This window comes from Gavia stellata, chromosome 7, assembly GCF_030936135.1.
Source record: "Gavia stellata isolate bGavSte3 chromosome 7, bGavSte3.hap2, whole genome shotgun sequence".
Classification (NCBI taxonomy): Eukaryota; Metazoa; Chordata; class Aves; order Gaviiformes; family Gaviidae; genus Gavia; species Gavia stellata.
The window spans coordinates 35,965,556-35,980,885 of NC_082600.1; the positions used below are offsets into that span (position 1 = coordinate 35,965,556).

Below are 15,330 nucleotides of genomic sequence, written 5' to 3' on the forward strand. Positions count from 1 at the left end.
ACTGATTTATTCTAATTAGCATTTGAAGGTATCGGAAGTACTATCTCCAGCCCCCCAAAAAAATAGGTAAAATGCTTCCTCAGTGCAATAAACATGGAAGTTTAGTCACTGACTCAAGATCCTAGCATTATTTATTTTCGAATCTGCCTGTCAAATCTTCAGGCTTTTCCAAAGTTTCACCTAGATAAATTAGAGACACAGGTATCTTTTCCCTCACATGGTGATTCCTCTGTTCCTTCAAACATATGGTCTTGCAGAGTGAATGGAGGAAAGGTATGCTGTATACTGCTCTTCTCCGAGAGCTGTCCCAAAATTTCATTAGAAAAACTTATTTGACTACAGCATTAGTGAATGTAAAAACCAAATTCAATTACTACTTTTCACAAAATCAAGTTTTAGAATATTCCAGACAAAATACTGATGATTCTGAGTGTGAAATATTCAAACTTGAATGAGTTAGCTTTGATAATCTGTCCCCAAGAAATCTGTATATGATTTCTTATCATATACAGATATAGAGTTAACAGTTTATACAATTGATACTAAGGTTTTAAGATTGTTTTATCTAATTTTCTGCAATAGTCTTTTCAAAAACCTGAAGTGACCAGATGGTAAGTTGAGACCAAATTCATAACCCAAATGAAATGTGGGTTAAATAGAATTAGTCTATCTCAAATCATTGTTCAGAGGAAATTCATGATGTCAGTTCGGAAGACACTCTTTCTAACCTTATTTTCTTACTTCAAATACACTTTAAATTATCTTCATTACTGTTTTCTTGATCAGGAATTAGTTTACCTCAAGCTAGTCACAGAGGTAGGGGATACAGTTAACCTTAAAAGTTGGAGGTATTCAGACTATCCAGGTTGTTTTGCTTCTGACATAATTCTGAACAGTTGCAAGTCAGGACACCATTGCATGAGACTGATCCCCCCCAACACTTTCAGTCCTGGGCAAAATTGTTTACTGAAGACAAGACAAAGCAGCGGAGGGAGTGGGAGGTGGAAAAGGGACGTAACTAACATAAATGCAGGCTGAACAGCATGGAGAGATGACAGCTGGGAATTGGAGTAAATAATTCCTCATTAAGAGAGAAAGCCAGGAAGAGACAAGAATGAGTAGGGACGTTCAGAGTAAACTGTACTAGTAGTCAGACTCTGAGGACATCAATGCGTAAACGTCCCTCATGCAGCTACTTTTCACGGTTTCTGCAAAATGTAAAAAGATTGCCTCCATCACTTTTTTTGGAAAAAAAATACAGCACATACTATCATCATGTCTTTTTTTTATGGAAATACTGAACGAAAAATACTTGAGACAAAAACTTTTCTTGTATTTATCAGATCACAGCTCCCTCTTGTGTAATTCATCATTACTACAGAAAACTAACTTGGATAGAGATTGCTTAAACTAAATCCTGTGATACCTATTTATTTTATTCCTTTACTTTTACTTTTCTCATCAGTGATATTTTAGGTTTTGGAATTTCGTATTTTCATGTAATTTCAGTGCCAGGACAGATAATAATACGTACAGTAAGGCTGCACTAAAACTACATTTACAGCAATATTACTTTTGCTCAATGACATGATTTTGACGTCCATAAATCCTGGGGTTGTGCTTAAGAAAATTCATGTCTAATCTGCTATTTATTATTGCTGCTAGGTCTTTCTTCCACGTAACTTTCTAGGGTTTTTTTTCTGTTTATATTTTGATGACTATTGGAAAAACTCTACCTATTCCCCTTTTGGTTTATTCTCTAGTTTTTGTGTCCATACATGTTCAGAGCACCATAACGTGGCTATCATCATTTTGTGTCTAAGCTTTATGGTATTCTCTTTCTCTCAGTGAAGTAAGACTCACTTTAGAACTAGTACCAGAATATGTATAAAGGAAAAGCTAGAAAGCTTATTTTTGGTACAACACTTATTCTGGCTCCACACAGAAAGACTGCATTTCATTAATTTGACTGTTATGAACACTTGAAGAGTTACTTTTGGAATAGAAACTTTAAGAATAAATAAATGCAGTTCTTTCTGTAACAACAGAGTGCAAAACCCCAAATGACCCCCCTGGAGAAGGTGAATGAGAACATAGCGTGGAATAGGTAAGCAAATCCGAATTTAGAAAGTACAAACCAACCTGCTGCTAATGGTTTAACTGCCACTTAAATTGTGAATTGTGGTTTTGTCCACAGAAAATGATGAATCATCTTAGATGGATCTGCACAGACCAAAGCCAATGCAGGAGAAAGTAACACCTCTGACTAAAGCAGATGTGAAGACCCTTAATCTTTTTGCTACCCCAATATACAGCACCATTACAATCAAGTAAGGTTGACATCGTGTATTCATTCCTCCTTGAAGAATTCGGTTTAGTCACAAAACTGCGGTGGTTTACTACTTTAAATTTAAATTTCTTTTCAAAGAAACAAACAAACATTTATTTTCAAGCAAACAACCAACCAAACCAACCCCAAACTTGGCAACATGGGCCTGAAACCTGCTGGGGGTGAGCGGAAGGAGAGGCGGTGGTTTTGGTGTTTGAGGGCCCTCCCGCTTGCTGCGCCTGTTGTTCTACCCCGGCTGCTGGCTCGCTCCGTCTCCCGCGGCCCAGCGACCGGGCAGCCCCCCGCGCCGCTCAGCCGCTCGCCGACGGCACTCGGCAACCGACCCCAGGGCAGGCTGCGCCCCCGCGCCGCCACACTACCCCCGCACAGGCAACTAGAGGAGGGCCTTTAGGTAGCCGGCGCGATCGCCCGAGGGCGGCGCGCGGGGCCTTGGGAGCTGAGAGCGGCCGAGAGGCGCCGCAGGAACCAGGCGCCGCTGGGGCAGCCCCGGCTGGCCGTTGAGCGGCTGGGGCCTGATTTCGAACGGCAAACGGCCCAATCAGAGGCGCGAGCGGGGTAGGGCGCTGGGTTTGAGCCAGGTCGTAACCGGCGGCGCGGGAGAGGAGCGGGGCTGGGCCGGGCCGGGCCGGGCCCGGTGGCGGGAGGTGGCGATGGCGCTGAGCAGGGTCTGAGCAGCGGTGGGGGCTGGGGAGCGAGAGGTCGGGGAGGCGGCGGGCGCTGGGATGGCGGAGCAGAGGCGAAGACTGGTGCGGCTGGCGGTGCTGGAGGAGCTCCGGGCCTCTTACGGGATTAAGGTGAAGAGCGGGAGCTGCCTGGCGGCGGCCAAGCAGCCGGGAGCGACGGCCGCGGAGGTAAGGAGGGCGGTAGCGCTGCGGGGCTGACGGAGAGCACCCGCTGACCGTGCCGGGCAACGGCGGCGCCCGGCGCTCCGCCGCCACGGGGTGGGGGAGCACGGCGGTTGCCGCTGTGGGAGCGAAGCTTACGCAGGTCCGGGGGCTGGTGTGCCCCCGGTCAGGCCGGGTGGCCGCCTGTTCTGGCATCAGTGACGTCACCGTAACGCTGTTCCTCCTGCTAGCCCCTGGCACGGCATAACCTCCCCTCGTGGGGAAACGTCGTAATCCCTGCAAAGGGGAAAGTCGGTTTTTGCCCCCTTTTCCTCGGCGAGCAAGTGCTCCAAATGGTCGTCAGTACAGCCATGTTGTGATTTAGTAAGATAATGGTTTAGTGATGCTGAATTCCCCCCGCCCGTTTAGGTCCTGAATGTTGCAAGGCAGCCCAGATGGTGAACGAGATGTGTTCCTCTTTTTGTTAATGCGGTTGATGTTCCCTCAAACACGCTTGCATGCCTCTGGTCTATGCAAGAGCTTTTTACGCTTTACTGTGCTTAATGTCACTCACTATGGAATGTAAATCTTAGTCATTGTATTATTTCTTGAAATACATAGCTACTGTGTAGTTTCTAAAAGCTTTATGTCTTTTATTTTACTTAACTCCTTAAATTTTTGGTTTGAAGGGCTTTATTTGCATGGCTTCTTAGCATAAGATGTAACTATGGGTATTTCGGTACAGACAGATCTGGCCTTGATTTGCCTGTCCTCTGAGGAATGAAATCTGTCCTGTTATCTTAAATACCTACTTTGAATTCGTTAAAGGAAAAAAAAGTGTGTTTTCTGTCTCAGGATTCTTATTGAAAACTATGTATCAGAATGAATGCCAGTTTATACAGCATTGAAGTCCATTTCAGAACACTGATCTTCTGGTAGACTTTAATTTATAAAGCATGGACCACTATCAAGTCTTAAACAAGATCCTTGTGCGACTGATAACGGCACAGAACTGAGCATTCTCAGAATGAGCTTTCTGTAAGGCTGAGGAGGTATTACAAAATGCTGCAGTAACCCTTGGTCAATATAAGCCAAAGACATTGCGAAAACACATGCTTGAGTTGGGTTGTTTGGAAAGGGAGAGAGCGAGAGTAAAGTTAGAATTAGTTTCTTCCTCCTTGTCAGTACCAACCATATGGTTCTAGACTTCTTTTTTTTCCATTTGAAGGTAATAAGAACTGAGTAATATATGTACGTCATAATAAAAGATGTCTACATAGCTGTCTACAGTGCTTAAATTTTGTACAAGAAAGAAAATGCGTATTTAAATAACAATTAAACAAGGTAGGAAAAGGTGTAGAATGCCCCCTGGCAAACCAAATGTTTTTCTATTGTAAGGGAACAGACATAACTTTATTTTAAGAACTTAAATCACAACTTCTGATATTTCAAACAAAACCTAGTAAAGTGAGGATATCGGTTACAAATTTTAAATGTTGAATTACAAGCCACTAAAATTCTCTATTACATAATCTTGTAAATACAGAAAAACATGTCTTGGAGTTAGTTTTCTTTTTGTACTTTTAGTAGCAACCTGGAATACAATAACAAATATGTTGCTTCTCTTACCTTATAGTGTTATGCTTGTTTTCTGTAGGATAGATAGGCCCAAGGCGGCCTAATGGGTTAGTTATTGATTAACTATTTTCCTAACATGGTCAGCACTTTGAATTTCAAGTATAAATCACCAAGAGTTTGCATTCATCTCTGATAACAAGTTGGGCATGATCCCAATCATCTTCTGGTTGGGGGAGGGGCTTGCTTGCATGTTCTGTAAATATAAAAAGAGGTGGGGCAAAGCAATAAAAGTGTGAGTCGTTACATTGAAATGTGGACTTTTGTAACTGAAACAATTGTGCAGTAACCTAGGATAAACATTTTAAAAAAAACCCGCTGTAGGTGAGCATCAGTAGCAATGACTGAAGAAAATGCTTGTTTTCTAATATGTAACAGATACTCTGATGTCTTGCTATAAGCCAATAAAGTTGTAACAGGTTCTTAAATACAAAGGCTAAATATGAGTGTTCAGAACAGTTTTCTAGACTATTCTGTTGAGTTTTGTCCTCCCTGAAACAGCAGTCTTGAGTGCCTCAGATGAAGAAAAAATTACTTTAAAAAAAAAAAAGTTATTTCAAATGTGTTGTGTTGACTAAACACTATTTTTCTTAAAAATCAATTTGAAAAGGTAAGGTGAGATTCCAGAACAATTTGTTTAATATCCTTACTGATTTGGGGGCCTTAAAGGAAAACTGACTCCTTGTGAAATAAAAAGTGCAAAACATACTGCAGCAAACCTTTCTATTCTTTCACAGTAATCTAGGGTGTTACCTGTAACTAGAATCAGCATAGGCTCAGTTATCTAGAGGTGATAGTACTTTTCCTGACAATACCTCTTATCTGTCTTATCTGAAAGACTTTGTTTTTTGTCTTAACTACCATTCTGTTTGTACTTTGTGGAATACATGCTTTTCTGTAATATGTAGTTGGTAATCCTATCAACTTTCGAATAACATTAATTAAATTTTGTGTTTTAGGGTAAAATCTTTGGAATATCGTTTCATGCATTACCACAATCATTTGTGCCAGAATATGGTTATATTCCAAGGTAAATTAACACTATATATTTAGATTTACGCTTACTTTGCTGTCTTAATAGTATTGAACTCTTGTCAGAAGAGGGAACATAATATTTATTGCAGGCCTGCTAAAGCTTATGGGGGAATATAAGAGCTTCAGTTGGGGAAGGAAGGATGCAGAAGTTAGATGGGGAATTCAGAGCCACAGCTATCATTCAGTTGTATTTCTTTATACTTCTTGTCACTGGGGAAAACTAATACATTAAGCTTTGTCTATTTATCATTAAATAGTTTTTCTGGGAAAAACAAACTTTATTCTGAGTGTCAGAACTATGTTACTGTTCTTTCCTCAGCTTTCTTGTTGATATTTGTGAATATTTGGAAGAACATGTTCATACCGAGGGACTCTTCAGGAAGTCTGGATCTCTTGTTCGTTTAAAAGCTTTAAAGGTATTCTTTAAAGCCTCTCTTTTTTTCTTTTTTAATAAGCTGCATGTCACTTGATCATCTGCATGTTTTAGTTTTTGGACTCTTTTCAGCCATATTTTAATTTTGGAAGTAGCCTGGTAACATTATCTGCTTTAGAAATGAAAGAAAATCTAGTCCAGAAACTGGCGAACTTCACCTTTTTTTTTTTCTCCTTTTTCTGGGAAATTTTTCAGCTTTCCAGATGGTGACAATACACTTGTGACTGAACAAACTTGTTAGCAGTTATGCACACAGGGTACTGTGAGGATATTTGTTTAGCCATGTTCTCCCAGAAGGATGTGTGCATGGGAAACCTGTAAATTAACACGTGTGGTCTGACAACATTGTCTGTGTCTCTTTGTAGATGCTGTAGTTAGGTAAAATATGACAAGGCTGAAACTAAAAATGGGGAAGATGTGACTGTCTTTTCTGATACAGGCTAGAGGATTAATGCCTAAACTTAGAAATCTGATATGTTGAAGACTTCCAATCATGTTTCTTATGAACAATTTCAGACTAAACTGGATCAAGGTGAAAGCTGCCTCTCAGCTGCGCTGCCATGTGATGTTGCAGGGCTTCTTAAACAGTTCTTTAGGGAGCTGCCAGAACCCATCCTTCCACCTCACCTGCAGGAAGGCCTTTTCAAAGCTCAGCAGCTAGGAAATGAGAAGAAAACTGCAACTGTGTTGCTGTCATGTTTGATGGCTGACAGAACAATTGAAGCTTTGAGATACTTTTTCAACTTTCTGAGAACTGTGTCTCTAAGGTCAGTGTAAACAGAATGCTTGTAAACAGCTCCCAATTTCTTTAATGACGTCTCTTTCCAGGCAACTGCTGTAACTTTCTGTGAGTGGTTTGTGACTTTAAACTTTCTTAACTGCAGTCATTCACTAGAACTCGGTCATCGTCTTTTCTTTCATAAATCAAAAGTGTTTTCTTTATGAAACCTTATTTTGCTGGAGACTTGACTTTGTTCCATTCTTTAATAGCTGTATTCCTCATTCTTTGGAAAGCAAAAGAAGTGACTGATAAAATTAACATAATCTGACTGATACCTTGCATTTCCCAAAACTGAGCAGGCTCTATAACCTCTTGATTTCAGTAGCGTAGTCATGCGGTTACCTAGCCTGGGGTGCATAAGTCTACGTATTCATCTCTGTATGTCAGCACTCAAATGAATGACTCCATATTTCTCTTTTTTTTTTTTTCAACTGCATTTGTCTTATTTGGTCTTTTCTCTCTCCACTGCTTATGTCCTGACAATTTGTGCAAAAAAAATCCAAACCAACCTTTTCTTGTTAAGATCCAACGAAAACAGAATGGATAGCAGTAATCTGGCAGTGATTTTTGCTCCCAACCTTTTGCACTCGAATGAAAATGAAAAGATGTCAGCCAGTACAGAAAAAAAAATTCGCTTGCAAGCCGCTGTTGTGCAAACACTTATTGACCATGCAGCAGAAATCGGTAAGATGATAAATGTTTATCAAAATGTCTTGTTGCACATATTTGTATACAGCTTTTCTTCACAACTTTCAAAATAACTTAAAAAAAAAATATTTCTGAACTAATTCAGGACAAGTACCAGAATTTATCTTGGAAAAGATTCCTGCAATGTTAGGTGTTGATGCCTTTCAATCTACTCCCTCACTGTGGGGCCACGAAGACAGCGAAAATGAATCTCCCAGTGAATGTAAGAAGAGGAGGCACCGAAGTGTCGGGGGTAGGTATGTTGTGTGAAAGTTTCAGCAGCTAAAATAGAATTTTTTTGATACTTCAGGTATGATCCTAACACTTGCTTCTTCCACAAGCAGAATAGATGCCTGTGAAATTTGTTGGGTTTGATTTGCAAAATCTGTATACGCAATCACATATTTGTATATTTACTCTGAGTTTATTCTACCTGTTGTGTTGTCTGTTGTCTACCAAAGAAGTTATTTTGCTTGTGTTCGTTCGCATTTGTGAAGCCAGATTAATGTTCCAGCCCTTTGTTCAGTCAACTTCAAATCCTGTTGCAGAACACTGATAAAGTAAAGATTTTCTTTCTTTTGCTAGTTTTGAAATTATACTTGAAAATATACAAGATATTGCATACTTTGGTAAGTCAGGTCATGAGAAGGCAAGAATATGAATGGCATGTGTGTTTTGAATTAGAGTAACTAAGTTGTGTTTTGAAGTGTAACTCTGAATTGGATATTATTGGATACTGTCTGCTCTGATAACATGGATCTGGGTTTTTTGCAGTCTAGATATTAAATAGGGGGTTTGGGTTGTTTTTGCCAAATACGGACAATCAAATGGTATAGTCTCTGTTCTTCTGCGTTCTCTTTGAGGAAATACTATGGAATACGTACACTTGACTTGATTTAAATCCACTATAACACTAATCTTGTATGTATTGCTATAAAAATATGAGTACGTGTTTAGCTCATGTACCTGGAATATCAAACCTGACAGCAATTGAAATTAAGGCTTTATTATTATTATATGTTTAGCCAAGGCATGGGTTTTTTTGTGTAAAATACTTTTCCACTTTGAAGAAGGGAGATCATCCTGGAGTTGCAAAGTGATAAATGTTTGTGAATATTAAAATTTTGAGGAGAAGCAGTTAGAATTTGTTAATTCTGTGGAATAGGTTCTGGTAGTAGGCAGCTTCTACTCTTTCTCCAGATGTAGTAAAACATAATATTACTACACTTCATCTATTTTCAAAGATGAGGTTTTAAAAACTACCTGATATCTGCCGGACACTGTAAAAGAAGTACTGCAGGCTTGTAGTTTGCTAAACTTTGTTATGAACACATGGAAATACAACTGTAGGTTGTAGTAGCACTTAATAAAAATACTTCCATTTTACACTTTCAAAACCAGGAAAAACAATAAAACTTCATGCATATACTCTGCTGGGTTTAATTTTGCCTTAAAAAAAAAAAAAAAAGGCAAACCAACACCCCAAAACAAAAACATGTAGTTCACAGAGAAGTTGTGTGTTATTTCTTTGCAAGACCAAAATTTCATACTTCTATTTGGGCCTAACTTCAAAGCTTTAAGAGCTTTTCACCTTCAACATGACTGTCCAGTAAAGTGAGAAAGTCTGTGAGACTTTCTGTGAGAGACTTCAATGGATACCTTCTAGGTTTTCCTACAAGAAATCAGAAGGCATGTAATATTATAATGACCAGTAGAATTTTCTACAAGAAACTTCTGTTGTCTGTGCATGAATCCTTTTTTTTTTTTTTTTAAGGAAAATAGAATTTTCAGCTATTGTGAAAGCAACAAAAACTATGTTGGTGAGAATATCTGGACTGTCGTTTTCTTTACATAAAACAGCCATTTAAAATGATTTGCTTTAATTGTCTCTGAATAAAAGTTAAACTTGAGTTGAAAATAGAGCAAGACAAACTTCATATTTAAATTTGATTGCTCGGTGTGTCTTGCATTTCAGATATTGTTAGTGGAGCGTTGAATAAATTTAAATCTAACAGAACACCCTCCACTACACCTCAGCAAGACAGAAGCGGTAGGTATTGGTGTATTTGTACTAGATAAAGCCCATGCAGTATCTTCTGGATTTGTCAACTATACTCAACAAATTTTTTTAACTGAAGAACTAGAACTTAGTTGAAAATAAGTGATTATGTTTAAATTGTTTAAAACTTTGACTATAGATACATATTTATTGAGGATACTGCATTTACGGTAGTTCTTGAAGCAGCTACAATCACTGCAGCAGTGGGCTGTGTGGTTCTAGGATTACACAACTGAACTTGCGCTTTTTATCTAATGCACGCTAAGGCTTTAGTGCAGTAGTGCAGCATTTTATCATCTTGGGAATGAATTTGCCAGGACTGAAATTCTTTCACTCTTACTCGGTCTCTTAAACTTATGGAAGATGACTATACTTTTTTATTTTCCTTCCTAATACCTACATTATTTTATTAATGTGTGATTTTGGATTTTCCTTTCTGGTACTTCAACTTGCGAGGAAACAACAAAATTAAAAAAAAAAACAAAACACAAACCCTAAGCTATACTGATTGCTTTGCCTGTTCAAAATGCATGCACTTTGGCTAAGCTTTTGCAACAACTGTCTTTCAGAGTTAAAAAAAACCCCAACTGTTTATTTTAGTAAACTTTCAACCTTTTAAGCTGTTATTGCAAATTTGGTTTTCTTAATTTCAGTCCTTTCATCAGTGACTCCAGTGGTTCTTACTCCAAGTGCCAAGCGTAAGCTTCCAACTGATTGCTCTCAGGGCTTGTCCAGCAAGAAGAGACGATCTTTTAAGCATGGTTTTGCTTTTGAGTTGTTACCAAGTAGCATTTTTAACAGCAGCTCAACACCAGCATCAGGTATAGTGCCTTCATTTTTTCCTTGCTGCTTGAAGTGGTTGTTTATGGCTTTTAATTTAAATGTGCAGGCTTTTGTTCTTGTTAGACTATTTACTAAGACGGGAAAGTAGTGCAAGCAACAACACTGTTAGGTGAAGATTATCAATGACTGCCTATGTTCATCAGTGACTGTCATGTTACATGGATTGAGCAAAAGCAAAATTGTTTCTTGTTTTCTGTTATATTAATCTCTTAAAAGGACATCAGGATTGCAGATTTATCTTTTTCAGTCCCTCTGTATCACCTAGGTTATACTCACGTTTCTGTCTTAGCACATAAATCCATGAAGACTGCCTATGCTTCCAACCTTTTCAAAGTTGTAGCCTTCTTTTGTCTCTTAAATAGCTGGTCTTAGCTCTATGTGAAATGTAATTGCTGCTATTATAAAGGTTCTTTCTTGAATCAAATCACCTTTTGTTTTTGCTAGATGCTAAATAATCTCAAAATCCTATAGAAAAAGTTTTAATTTTGTTTGACAGTGCTTTAATACTACTTCATTCTACTAGAGTGCTTCCAGTTGTCAGGCTCTTCTGCAAATCCTATTTCATTTTTGTTTGGTTCCTTAATGTGCTGCCAACTGAAGTTAGAGTAAAAAGAAATTTCTAGATTGGCTATGTTTGTTTTGCCTGAAGATCAATTTTTTTTTTCCTCAATTGAGTGGTATAAAAGTTCTTCCTTTTGTTTATTGCATCATTTCATGCTCACCATGAAATTCTTGTTTCTATGGATAAGCAAACCAAAGCAATGACATTTTCTAAAGAAATTTAATTGAGGTAGTGACAGCAGTAGCATGCAACTAATTGCAATGCAGCTGCTTCTATGGATGCTACAAGCAACAGCTTCATTTAATATTAAATAAAAGTGGAGGTCAAAGTAACTTCAAGCCAGCACTCCACAAATTAAGCAAACAAATCTGTGCTGTTTAAAAACCTACTCTTTATTGTATTAACTGTTAAGTCTTTATCTGAAAAAATGTGACTATTCTAAGATCATGTAAATATGATTTTGTTCCTGTAGTTCAGTTTGAAGCAAGCCCTTGTGTGTCTCTTGAGTCATCACAAACCTCACTGTCTCCTTCAACTGGTGGTGAAAATCGTCTGTCTAGTACAGGGAACAGAAGAAGTAAAAGACATGCAAGCAAAAAATTGTACAGGTAATTTGCCTTAATCTCAGAAACTAAAGATAAATCGGAAAGGTAGGTTTAGACCCCATGACTAATGATGTGTAAAATCTGAGTCTGTCTTTTAGAATTATCTTTTTTGGGTGTTCAAAACATAAAAAATTTTTATACTAATCTTAAAATCACCAGATCTTTCAATGTGGCAAAATGGAGCTCAAAACAAAGTAAGAGCTATAGTAGCCTCCTGTGCCTATTAAAAAAGCTTGGCAAGAAGGCAATAGAAGAAGTAAAACTAGAGGAAATAACCATAAATAAGTGTCAGCATGTTTTCATTGTCCTCCTAAAGAGTTTTTATGTGTCACTTCTCTGTTCTCCCAGGGCTGAATCAGGAAAGACAGGTTGTTTTTCTCCAAAGATTAGCCGAAAAGAAATGGTTCGCAGGTCGTTACGCTTGAAGTTTGGTTTGGGGAAAAGCAACAGAGAGATGGTAAGCATTCTGCTTCTAACCCAGTCTTCTTGTTACTGTGCAAATTTTAATCCTAAGTTTTGGGCACTGCTTTTCAGTAGCAGGAAGGACTTATTTGGTAATGGAGGATCACAGCAAAACTGGTACTGCTATCAAGTACGAGAAGCCCTAGATTTATTTTCATAGCAGTAACTGATCAGCTTGTACTGAGTTTGGCTGGGATTGGGCAAGAGGCTGGAGGAGGGGACAGCTGACTTGAATTCACCAAGGAACTATTCCATGCCATATAATGTCATATAATGTCATGCTCACCAATAAAACTTGGATGGAGGGAGTTCTTGCTATGTAGCCACTGCTCAGCTCAGCCAGCTCGCTGGGCATTTGTCTACTTGTTGTGAGTGATTGCTTTTGGATTGCTTGTGGGTTTGGGTTTTTTTGGGGGTTTTTTTGGTTTTTTTTGTTTGCTGTTTTGTTTTTTTGTTCCCCCCTGTTCCTTTTGCCTTTCCAGTTCTCCCTCATCCTGCTGGGGAGTGGGGGGAGTGAACAAGTGGCTGGATGGGAGCTTACCTGCTAACTGGGGTCAACCCACCACACTTGTGATTGAGTAGGTCTCAGTTCCTGAAATTCTGATATTGCAGAGCCTATGCACAGAATCACTATGTTCAGAGTGTGGTTAAGCCTACCTTACTGCAGGTGGGTCATTCCCTACCTAGGTCTACAGAGAACCGAGGGAAGATGAAGTATGGCAAAGAAAAGGCTGCTATAGCTGATTGGTATAGCCTTTTTCTGGAGGTTCCTCTGTAAATGAGATTCCAAATTACAAGTTTATATGAATGTAACTAACACCTTTTTGTTTGTTCAAGAATATTGTATCAGGATGTGTGGTTGGTAATAGATCTGAAAATATTGGAAGGCGTCTTGCAAGTCAACAAGGTTTGGAAAGCAGAAATGAATGTGCAAAAAGAGATGTATTCTTCAGCCCATGTGTCAATGAAAAATTCCCTAAGAAAGGTAAGTATCTAACAGAATATATTAGATGGGGAAAACTTTTTGCTTTTATAAAGCAAAAGTAATTTTATGGGTAAAGGTATAAAAGCAGTTGGATTAAAAGTGCTTCTAGCTAGTAGGACGAAAGTTACTTGAATGTTAGTGGCTCCTGGGGAAAAAGAATCAGTTTAGGACAGGCTTGGTGTGTTTCTAGTGTATTTTAGTAGTTCTCTTTTGTTAATTAAGCAACATGAGATAGGTTATTTCAGTTCTTAATATTACGACCTTTTTTCACATCTCTGAAACTTAAGGGAGTAATGGCATCTTTAAATTCAGTGCTGCTTTGATAATTAGGGTTTTTTAGCAAGAATTTTGCCTGTAACGATCACTAAAATCGCAAGATATTATTCTTAAATACTGTGATATTTATTTTAAGGTTCAAAGAATGTGAGCAAGTCAGAAGAAAACTTGCTAACTCCAAAATGTCATAATAAAGTAGTTCACCGAATGTCATGGAATAGTCCTAGAGATTCTCAGGCGATCAGCAGGAATGAAGGAATTCTGCCAGGACATCCTGAAATGGGAATCAGTTCTTCAGAATCTGTTTTGATATTTGGAAAGCCACCAGTTGGTAAGGATGAATTGAAATCCACAACTGTAAGCAAACAAGACAACAGCTTAGAACTTTTGCTTTATGAAGAGGAAAGTAATTCAACTGCAGAAACATTACTGAAAGTTAAGCAAGCCTTCTCTGCATCTGGAAGTAATCTTCACAATTTAATAGGTGATACAAAATCTTCCTTCTCAGGTGTAGCAGGTGAAACATTAAATGAAACTCTGTGTCTCACAGGGCTCAGTCTGGAGAAAGAATTATTAGCTGAAGAAGTTTCTGAAAATCTAGCAAATACAAAATCCAGAGAGCTGTTGTGCCAATTTAATCAATCTTATGCTATTGATAAACAGCAATCAAAAAAAGATGAAATTAAAGTTTTGGAGAAAAGAAACTTCAAAACTTCTATTGAGATTGAGCTTCAGGTCCCCAAACCAGATATAAAAAATGTAACAGAACTTCCTGTGCCTCAAGTACTGGCCAGGGAAGACAAGGTGACTGTTCAGAATAGTTCATCAAGAGATGACTTAAACAAATCGGATTCCTTCAGAAGAAAAGAGGAAGAATTAACACACTCACAAACAGCTGAAAACTGTATGGTAAAATGTTGTAATTTGGAAGAAGATACTGCTAAACTTTCTGTGGCAGGACAGCCTCCTACTTCACAGATGCCTAAATTGCAAACGGAAGGAGGCAACCAATACTTGCAAGCTGAAAATTCTGTTAAAACTTTAACTAAATCATCAACTGTTTCTGACCATGGAAAGGTTTCTGACCACATACAATGGTTCAACAAGCTTTCATTAAATGATCTAAGTTCTGCAAGCAAAACCAAACCACCTCTTAAATTTCAACGTACTCCTGTTAGACAGTCTGTAAGAAGAATTAATTCCTTATTGGAGGCTAACAGGCGATCTGTAAGCTCTCAGCTGCTTAAAGCAAGTGATGTTGGTTCACCGCTTGTTAAATCTTTGAGCTATGATTCTGCACTATTCTCCTGCACAGAAAAGCCCTCAAATAATTCCGTGGCTTTGCCACTCAGGAGTGAAAGTACATATGACCAAGTTTCTCTATCTCATAAGCACCTAGACTTAACATCCAAATCATGTTGCAGACCATTAAATCCATCAGACAAGCCTGACGTTTCTGACAGAACTGCTGGAATCCACGAACAGAAAGCGACTGTTCATCCATCGAAGTCTGTTCTAGAAGATCTAACCAATCATGAAACAGTGAAATCCAGTTTGAAAGTTAATGCAAATACAAATATTCCAGGTGCTGCCCCAGATAAATCTACAATCACAACAAGTGCTCCAGGAAAAGAAAGAGTTCGTTATAGAGGCTCTCCAAAGAATCCAATACCTAAAGTGAAACTGCTACCAACTGCAAAACCAGTAGATTTATAAGATCAAATATGATGGCTAAATGGGCTTACTGTAATTTGGTTAACCTTTGGAAAATCTAAATTTGTATGATTATTTTT

General features: G+C 38.5%; 1 protein-coding gene across 1 annotated transcript; it reads left to right on the forward strand.

Moving 5' to 3' along the window:
* Positions 1-7,581: 7,581 nt before the first annotated feature.
* On the forward strand, positions 7,582-15,330 carry ARHGAP11A (Rho GTPase activating protein 11A). Its single transcript, XM_009819273.2, has 8 exons — positions 7,582-7,742; positions 7,852-7,998; positions 9,721-9,795; positions 10,458-10,625; positions 11,682-11,817; positions 12,163-12,271; positions 13,114-13,261; positions 13,674-15,330. Exons 1-8 carry the CDS (start codon positions 7,598-7,600, stop codon positions 15,251-15,253), a joined length of 2,508 nt encoding a protein of 835 aa, XP_009817575.2. The 5' UTR covers positions 7,582-7,597; the 3' UTR covers positions 15,254-15,330.

Excerpts from the sequence above, each read along its gene's own strand:
- ARHGAP11A (XM_009819273.2), top strand. The coding sequence starts at position 7,598 with ATGGATAGCAGTAATCTGGCAGTGATTTTTGCTCCCAACCTTTTGCAC. Across the intron at positions 9,796-10,457 it reads ACCTCAGCAAGACAGAAGCG|TCCTTTCATCAGTGACTCCA; the intron begins GTAGGTATTGGT and ends TCTTAATTTCAG. Across the intron at positions 12,272-13,113 it reads GGAAAAGCAACAGAGAGATG|AATATTGTATCAGGATGTGT; the intron begins GTAAGCATTCTG and ends TGTTTGTTCAAG.